The following is a 9,693-nucleotide window of genomic DNA, read 5'->3' on the forward strand; positions in this document are numbered from 1 at the left end:
AGGAGATGGAGCTCGATCTGTCCCAGACCCTCAGATTGCACATGAGGGGCTGCGGGACCGGCGGCACGCGGGTCGACGTCGACTTCCCTGCTCTGCATGTTATGTATCTCCGCCGCGGATGGAAGACATTTGCCCGCATCCATAGCCTGACGGTGGGGCTCGTCCTCAAAGAACTTGGCGTTGGTCGCGGTGGGTCCGTGGGTCGCACGACGCTATGGAAATATTATCACAAGCGTCATCGCGACGGACCGACACCCGCGGTGGCTGGCGTGGAGGAGAGTGCACCGTGGCCGCAGCACCCCCGGTCCCTCCACCGCTGGCATGCGGTGGTTTGACGGAGCGCCGGCCCGAGGGCCCCGCTGGTCGCGGATCATCTTTATTGGCGACAGCGACGAGGCTCCGGATGGTGGCTCTCCACTCGTCGAGCTTCTCCGCAGCAGGAGGAAAGTCGAGGAGCAGTTGCGTGCGCGCCAAAGCTTCTGGTGGTGTGGGTGGCGATGACAGCTGCGTGGACCGTGGCACGTTTCGACTTCTAACCACGTTAGAAGGAGTTCTATCACGGCCCAGCGGCTGCGTGCCATTTTCGCCAGCACTTCGGCGGGCATGCTGGACTCCTTCGTCCCGCAGATGATGTGCATGACTCTTCCCACGGCGGCGTCCTGGGTCTCCAGCGTGGTGGCGCTGCTCGTTGCGCGCACCCTGGGAAGAGCACGTTGTGGGCGCCGGCGTAGGCGTCTTGGAGGTCGCTGCGCCGCCAGTGGGTGGTACAGCGACACTCCTGGAGGGCCCCACGCCGCCTGCGGGGGGCCCAGCCCCGTCTTTGGATTTGGCGATGCGCGGCCCGTCGTCTGGCGCACGAACGACACCGCTCGCCAGGCTCTGACTGCCAGAGCGATGCTAGTGCTCGCGGGCCGTGGCTTGGGTTCTGTCCGCGACCGGCCCGCTGCTCGTCCGCACCGTCACTGGTTGTTCGGCTCCCGACGAGCCGATCGCCGCGATTGTCTTCTTCTTGGGAGCCATGGCGATGAGGAACTGCTAAGCTAACTACTAGACTAGATTCTCACAATTGCGCTTCCCTACCTGGCGCGCCAAAGATGTCGGTGGAAAACGACACCTATGGGATCACAAGAATCCCTACTATGGTTGCCGGGGCGCGGGGTTGTGAGAAGAGCAGGATTAACAGTCAACACAAGGATCGTTTACCCAGGTTCGGGCCGCGAGGATGCGTAATACCCTAGTCCTGCTTTGGTGTGTATTTGAGAGAGTTCTTGAGCTCTCGAACTAGCTATGGTGGCTGCGTAGTTCAAAAGAGCCGAATCCCCCTTCAGTATGCCATGGGCCTCCTTTTATAGTCGAAATGGGCTGCCACAGTGGCACACAGGAGGTGGAAAGGTCTACAATGCGCGAGTTTATCGCCCGTGTTACAGGATAAGACGCATTTAATACATCGCTTAGGTGTCCCTTAGCTTTATTGGTGGCGGGAACGAGGCCCGTCCCGTCCGTCGCCGCTCCTCCTCGCTCCGACACGCGCCCTGGCCAGCGATGCATGCGGCGCCACGTAGGCAGGCAGGCAGCTGAGGTGGCGCGGTGGTAGGGTCTTCACGAAGATCTGCATGCCGCCACGTAGGAGCTTGCTGAGTTGGCCTGGAAGCTGCGCGTTGCCACGCAGGGGCCTACCCAGCTGGTTGGGCTGGCAGCCGCATGCGAATGGCGGCGGAGTCTTGGTCGATGCGGGCCTGGCTGTGGCCCCGCTGATAGCCTCGACATGGGTCTTGCCGGGGGCCCGGCAAGGGTCTTGCCGCGGCGTTGCAGTCGTCCCTGGCAAGGCGCTTGCCGGGGGTCTTGTGGACCTCCTTGGCAAGGATCCCGCCGAGGGTCGCCGTCTTCTGGTTCTCATCTGATCTCACATCTCTATGGTCTTGACAAAGATTTGCATGCCACCACGGAGGTGCCTCCCGAGCCCTAGTTCCAATGTAGTTGGTTGAGTTGGAACCCATGGGCTCAAGGGTGGCTCACTCTGTCGGCGTCGGGCGTGCCGCCCCGGCAAGGCCCTTGCCGGGGCTGCCGAGGTTGCCCCGGCAAAGGTCTTGCCGGGGGAACCTGCTTCGCCCTTCTATCCTTTGTGTTCTTGGTCTTGGCGTTGCCTTGGGCTTCTTGTGCATTGGCTTCTCTCCGGCTTCCCTCCTCTGCTCTGCTTAGTGTGGCCGTGACGCGCGGCTCCGACTGCCCGTGCACAAGTAAAGGGGTACAAAGGGGTGCCCCTACTTTTGTACACCAACAATATGAATCACGCTCGACATTTCGGTCTCAGTGTTCCGAGGCCATATCTGCATATGCTAGGCTCGTAAGTTTAACCCGAGTATTTCTGCGTGTACAAACCTGGCTTGCACCCGTTGTAGATGAACGTTGAGCTTATCACACCCGATCATCACGTGGTGTCTCAGCACGATGAACTTTGGCAACGGTGCATACTCAGGGAGAACACTTTTACCTTGAAATTTAGTGAGAGATCATCTTATAATGCTACCGTCAACCAAAGCAGAATAAGATGCATAAAGGATAAACATCACATGTAATCAATATAAGTGATATGATATGGCCATCATCATCTTGTGCCTTTGATCTCCATCTCCAAAGCATCATCATGATCACCATCGTCACCGGCGGGACACCTTGATCTCCATCGTAGCATCATTGTCGTCTCGCCAACTATTGCTTCTACGACTATCGCTACCGCTTAGTGATAAAGTAAAGCAATTACAGGGCGATTGCATTCAATACAATGAAGCGACAACCATATGGCTCCTGCCAGTTGCCGATAACTCCGTTACAAAACATGATCATCTCATACAATAAAATATAGCATCATGCCTTGACCATATCACATCACAACATGCCCTGCAAAAACAAGTTAGACGTCCTCTACTTTGTTGTTGCAAGTTTTACGTGGCTGCTACGGGCTGAGCACGAACCGTTCTTACCTACGCATCAAAACCACAACGATATTTCGTCAAGTTAGTGCTGTTTTAACCTTCTCAAGGACCGGGCGTAGTCACACTCGATTTAACTAAAGTTGGAGAAACTGACACCCGCCAGCCACCTGTGTGCAAAGCACGTCGGTAGAACCAGTCTCGCGTAAGCGTACGCGTAATGTCGTTCCGGGCCGCTTCATCCAACAATACCGCCGAACCAAAGTATGACATGCTGGTAAGCAGTATGACTTGTATCGCTCACAACTCTCTTGTGTTCTACTCGTGCATATAACATCTACGCATAAACCTGGCTCCTTTCCTAGTAGGAGTAGGAGAAGGGAAGGAAGGGAGAGAGGAAGAGAAGGAAAAAGGGGGGCGCCGCCCCCCTCCTTGTCCAATTCGGACTAGAGGGGGAGGGGTGCGCGGCTGCCCTGGCCGCCCCTCCTCTTCTCCCACTAGGGCCCATTAGGCCCAATATACTCCCTGGGAGGGTTCCGGTAACCCCCCGGTACCCCGGTAAATGTCCGAAACCTCTCGAAACACTTTCGGTGTCCGAACATAGTCGTCCAATATATAGATCTTTACGTCTTGACCATTTCGAGACTCACCGTCATGTCCGTGATCATATCCGGGACTCCGAACTACCTTCGGTACATCAAAACACAAAAACTCATAATACCGATCGTCACAGAACTTTAAGCGTGCGGACCCTACGGGTTCGAGAACTATGTAGACATGACCGAGACTCATCTCCGGTCAATAACCAATAGCAGAACCTGGATGCTCATATTGGTTCCTACATATTCTACAAAGATATTTATCGGTCAAACCGCATAACAACATACGTTGTTCCCTTTGTCATCAGCATGTTACTTGCCCGAGATTCGATCGTCGGTATCCTCATACCTAGATCAATCTCGTTACCGGCAAGTCTTTTTACTCGTTCCGTAATGCATCATCCCGCAACTAACTCATTAGTCACATTGCTTGCAAGGCTTATAGTGATGTGCATTACTGAGAGGGCCCAGAGATACCTCTCCGACAATCGGAGTGACAAATCCTAGTATCGATCTATGCCAACTCAACAAGTACCATCGGAGACACCTGTAGAGCACCTTTATAATCACCCAGTTACGTTGTGATGTTTGGTAGCACACAAAGTGTTCCTCCGGTAATCGGGAGTTGCATAATCTCATAGTCGTAGGAACATGTATAAGTCATGAAGAAAGCAATAGCAGTAAACTAAAACGATCAAGTGCTAAGCCAACGGAATGGGTCAATTCAATCACATCATTCTCCTAATAATGTGACCCCGTTTATCAAATGACAACTCATGTCTATGGTTAGGAAACTTAACCATCTTTGATAAATGAGCTAGTCAAGTAGAGGCATACTAGTGACACTCTGTTTGTCTATGTATTCACACATGTATAATGTTTCCGGTTAATACAATTCTAGCATGAATAATAAACATTTATTATGAAATAAGGAAATAAATAATAACTTTATTATTACCTCTAGGGCATATTTCGTTCAAAATTGTGGTGGGTGAAGAAATTCTAGGTCAATGTATGCGAGGATATTAAGCACTGATAAGAACGCTAACAAATTCCAATGACCAGAGGAACGCTAATTCTGCATTACCCGCATGATAGACAAGATCAACTTCTAGTACTTGAAGAAATAGAGCGCCAACTAAAGTAAGAATTCGAGAAAACTCCAGGACAAGTAACCACCCGACGAAATGATCATATTATCCTCTGATGTAGAACTTGATGACAAGAGATAAAGACCAAAAGCAGATCGTTCACAGCACTAATGAAATACAATATACTTTATTGAATTATCCTCTTTATTCGGGCACGTATGCCATCTAGCTATATGATATATTATCATAATCGAGTGTTTACAGCACATGTATGCACCTAGCTATGCAATCTAATCAAACAATCCAGATATCTATTGTACCTTTCTCACACAAGTATATATCTGCTCACCAGAAATGTACACAAAAGTTACATATAAACAAACAATATACTATGGTAGCAGACTCGAGCAACAATAGATTAAGTTAGAATTTGATCAACAATGGGCTCAAGCTTGGGCGCGGCGTGCTGCTGCGCCTCTGCTTGCTACTCCCTCCGTTCCTAAATATTGTCTTTCTAGAGATTTCAACAAGTGACTACATATGAAGCAAAATGAGTGAATCTACATTCTAAAATATGTCTATATACATCTGTATGTGGTAGTCCATTTCAAATCTCTAAAAAACAAATATTTAGGAATGAAGGGAGTAATATATATCTCTACTACTATAGTACAACAATTTTTAAATTTTGCTTTGCCTTGGTTTCCCACCAAATCTCTGCCGTCTAGCTTCTACATCGAATGGTTAAAAATGCATGCGAATCCCTACAATATTGGCCGTTCATTTGCATGCATCGGATGGCTAGGATTTGCTATCTCTCTACCAGCATGCAGTAAAAGCTGCTATATGTGAGCCCCACATATGCACTCATATGCTTTGCCTTGAGGGAAAACTTTGTTTTTGCCACTCTAGCTTTTGACCACTTTGCTTATGCCACTCTAGAATTTGACATATCATTTTTTGCCGCTCTTAGTTTTTGATAATACATCACAATTGCCATTCCATGGAAAAAACAATAATTTTAGAGTGGCAATTGTGATACATTGTCAAAATCTAAGAGTGACAAAAGTGAAATGAAAAGTTATTGCTTTTGCCATTGATTGGCATTTGTGATGTATTGTTAAAAACTAAGAGTGGCAAAAGCGATATGTCAAATTCTAGAGTGGCATAAGCAAAGTAGGCAAAAGCTAGAGAGGCAAAAGTGATATGTCAAATTCTAGAGTGGCATAAGTAAAGTAGGCAAAAACTAGAATGGCAAAAATAAAGTTTTCCCTTGCCTTGAACCCTTCGTGATAATAAATTAAGGCCTCCTTTGGTTTAGAGGAATCTTGTAGGAATTTCATAGGATATGATTTCTGTAGGAAAATTTTCTTTAAAGCCCTTTGGTTTGTAGGAATGAAATCCTATTCCTATGGAGGAATTTTTCCTATCCTTCACATTTCATAGAAAAATAAATATTAGTCTAGACTCAATGAAAAAAATTATATGATGTGAATCAAAGGGCATTTCCTTTCCTATTCTTACCCACAGGATTTGAGATACATGTCATCTCATTTTCTATGACTTTTCTATTCATATGATTTTCTCATCCTATGAACCAAAGGAGGCCTGAAGAGTGAATGGGCAAGCCACTGTACCCATCTTGTCTCTGACTGGACCCACCATAGAATGCATGCTCTCGATCTTTCTATTTTCTGCAATATCTAATGTTCCGCATGGATCAGGCGGGTGTTTCATATTATAAAGTTTTGCTGTAAAATGTTTCTCTTTGCACTTTTTACAACCACAGCGTATAGAAGGAGAAAGAAATGTTGCAAGGCATTTTGAGTATGAACGTAACAACGCTGATGTGTACATAACTATGCATCGCGTGCAAAGCACGTGCATTTGACTAGTATTAAGATGCACCTGTCCTTAGCGTTCAGCTCCACAAATCATTGCGCCACCATCACCTTCTCTCTCTCAGCAGCAATCAATCACAACACTTTCTGCACACGAGTGAGCGAGGGACGACATGCCTGCCAGGAAGACGATGGAGCAGAACACGGCGACGAAACCCATCAGGTGCAAAGGTACTCGATCGCCGACGACGTGCTGGCCTTCGTCTACCTCCATCCCCTGTCCAAACCCGTACGCAGCTTGTAGCTAAACACGGCACGTGCGCATGCAGCGGCGGTTTGCAAGGTGGCCGGGCAGCCGCTGGAGATGGAGGAGGTGGAGGTGGCGCCGCCGCGGGCGCACGAGGTCCGCATCAAGATTCTCTGCACCTCGCTCTGCCACACCGACGTCACCTTCTGGCGCTTGAAGGTGCGTGGGTTCTTCACCTTCGCTGATTCGATCCTCTGTAGTGTTTGTTCATCAGGGTGTGCTCCTTATCTTCCTCTTTTCTGTAGGGTTTCCCGCCCCGGCATCCGTCAATCCTGGGGCACGAAGCAGCCGGGTAAATGCATGATTTATCTATCTTTGTGTTCTGTTCGCGGAACGATTACAACCTGAGTAGGAATTGTCATGGGATTGGCTGTCCGTCATTTCCAGAACGTTGGCTATCCGTTCCCAAATGACACTCAATTCATCTGAAATCCTACTCAAAAGTTTACGATGAAACCCGAAGTTATTTGACATTTTAACCCCGTTAGCCACACCAAGTACTAAGTTTCGTCACGTTTCTTTTGGAGTGAAACGTTTTCTTTACAATTGGGGTTGCCATTGCTGATGGATAAGTTACAAGTAATGTTGCTTTCAGAAAGTCGTCAATAGAGAACACAAGATAATTCTTTGCCTACCAAATGCGAGGCCCACGCTGGTTGTTCGATTGCGCATTTTCTTTTTTGAATGAAAGGGGTTTCCCCCGCCCCAATTTTGTAAAATGAAGCAGAAAGCCAACACCGAGTTCAAGTCCGACCCACAACAGAGGCAACTTCGATTGCGCATTCAAGCTCCGATTTCATCAATACACAGATTCTTCCATGTTTCAATCATTAGATGCCCCTATGTTCTACTGGGCCAATCTTCCACAAATGTTTTGAATGGTTGTAAAGTTTCATCATGACATTCATGGAAGTCACTCGAAACATTTGTCAATGTTTGCCAAAAAATAAATCGAATTTTTATGATTCTTTTTAGGTTTTACTGTTCACCAAGCTGATTTGAACTCGAGCTAAGAAATATCGCGTCCACTCTTCCTTTCTTTTTGTTCCCAGTGTGGTGGAGAGCGTGGGGGATCACGTGCACGAGGTGGCCGTCGGGGACACGGTGGTGCCGGTGTTCTTGGCGCAGTGCGGCGACTGTCCCAACTGCCTCTCGGACCGCAGCAACATCTGCTCGGGGCTACCCGCCGGCCGGCCCGGCATGCCGCGCGACGGTACGACTCGCTTCTCGTTCGCCGCCACCGGCGAGCCCATCAACAACTTCCTTGGCGTATCCAGCTTCACCGAGTACACGGTCGTCGACGTCGCGCACGTCGTCAGGCTTGACCCTGGCGTCCCGCCGGAGAAAGCCTGCCTGCTCAGCTGCGGCGTGTCCACCGGTAACTAATCTTCACTGACGCCTGACCTACGACTTACAGCGCGCAAACTGATTGGCGGGAGGGTGCAGGAATCGGCGCGGCCTGGAAGGTGGCGGCGGTGGAGCCCGGGTCCAGCGTCGCCGTGTTCGGGCTAGGCGCCGTCGGGTTGGCGGTAAACGATTGCCGACATCAGAATCATCCTCACCTACTGATAATTTGATGCCTTGATTCGTTTGTTAGCTCGAAAGTTGGCCCGTGCGCCTGATGTTCTAGTGGCTGTCTCACAGTACACTACACCGCACGTTTCCAACCAGTGCCAATCTGTACTTCAGGTAGCACAAGGGTGCAGGATGCGTGGGGCTAAGCGGATCATTGGGGTGGATCTGAACCCGGAAAAGCGCGACATCGGTATGTTACCATAAATGGATAATTATTTAGGGCTATATACTTGAATCATCTGAAGAAAAACAATCGCAGGCAAGAGGCTGGGAATCACCGACTTCATCAACCCGAACGATATCGGGGAGAGGACCGTGAGCGAGGTTCGATTCCGAACCAGTCAAAACGTACAAGCCTTTGTTCATGAGTACTCAAAAGTTGCTAATGAACCTTCCGTGAATCGATCTCCGTCTAGGTAGTCAAGGAGATGACCGGCGGCGGCGCCGACTACTGCTTCGAGTGCATCGGCTCGACGTCGGTCATGGCTGAAGCCTTCCAAAGCTCCCGGAAGGTAGGCACTGGTCTGAAGCTATTGAATTACTCAACGACAGGTGACAGACTGACCCATGGTTCATTTTTCGTGGTGATTGGTTAAAACAGGGCTGGGGGAAGACGGTCGTGCTCGGCGTCTCCAATGGCGTTGCGCCGATGAGCATACCCTCGCACGACATCCTCATGGGGAGGTCGGTCGTCGGCTCGCTCTTCGGGGGGCTCAAGCCCAAGGCCGACATCCCGATCCTGGCGCAGAAGTACGTGGACAAGGAGCTGGAGCTGGACGAGTTCGTGACACACGAGATGGGGTTCAACGACATCAACGCTGCGTTCGACCTGCTCACGCAGGGGAAGTGCCTCAGGTGCATCATCTGGATGGACGGGGCCAGGGAGAACGGTAGCGTCGGCGTGGAAAATGGACGCGCGTGCAATGCCAAGGCACGACTGACATCGTTGTCCTATCGTGACTAGCCACGATAGTCATTGCTCGTTTGTGGGCGACCTATCATTGTCGTGGGCTTCTCGCTGTAATGTCGTTGTTCATTTGCAAGCCAGATGTGATAATTTATTCTGCAGAGAGAAATGCGTTTTTTCTGGAGAGAAATGCATTTTTTCGGAAGAAATATGTTTGATCTTTTATTAAAAAAAGATCAAATCTATTACTCTATAAAAGTTCACAGGAAGAACAAAACATATCAAACATAATAAAATTTGCATTGAGATTCTGAGACCATCGAACGTTCACTACTGCCGCCAGAACGAGCCGCCGACGCGCCCACTAACGAGCCCACCGATTCTACTCTGCACGCCAACGCCTTGAGCATCGTAGGGTGTGTTACACCTTTGAGTACAACCGC

The 9,693-nt window shown here is 49.5% G+C and overlaps 1 protein-coding gene across 1 annotated transcript; it reads left to right on the top strand.

Moving 5' to 3' along the window:
* Nucleotides 1-6,559: 6,559 nt before the first annotated feature.
* On the top strand, nt 6,560-9,430 carry LOC123052045 (alcohol dehydrogenase-like 2). The gene is made up of 9 exons (XM_044475097.1): nt 6,560-6,692; nt 6,791-6,927; nt 7,014-7,060; nt 7,821-8,146; nt 8,215-8,297; nt 8,458-8,533; nt 8,603-8,667; nt 8,760-8,855; nt 8,945-9,430. The coding sequence occupies exons 1-9, from the start codon at nt 6,635-6,637 to the stop codon at nt 9,305-9,307; spliced, it is 1,251 nt and encodes a 416-aa protein (XP_044331032.1). The 5' UTR covers nt 6,560-6,634; the 3' UTR covers nt 9,308-9,430.
* Nucleotides 9,431-9,693: the final 263 nt, after the last annotated feature.

The sequence above is a fragment of the Triticum aestivum genome, chromosome 2D (assembly GCF_018294505.1).
Source record: "Triticum aestivum cultivar Chinese Spring chromosome 2D, IWGSC CS RefSeq v2.1, whole genome shotgun sequence".
Taxonomy (NCBI): domain Eukaryota; kingdom Viridiplantae; phylum Streptophyta; class Magnoliopsida; order Poales; family Poaceae; genus Triticum; species Triticum aestivum.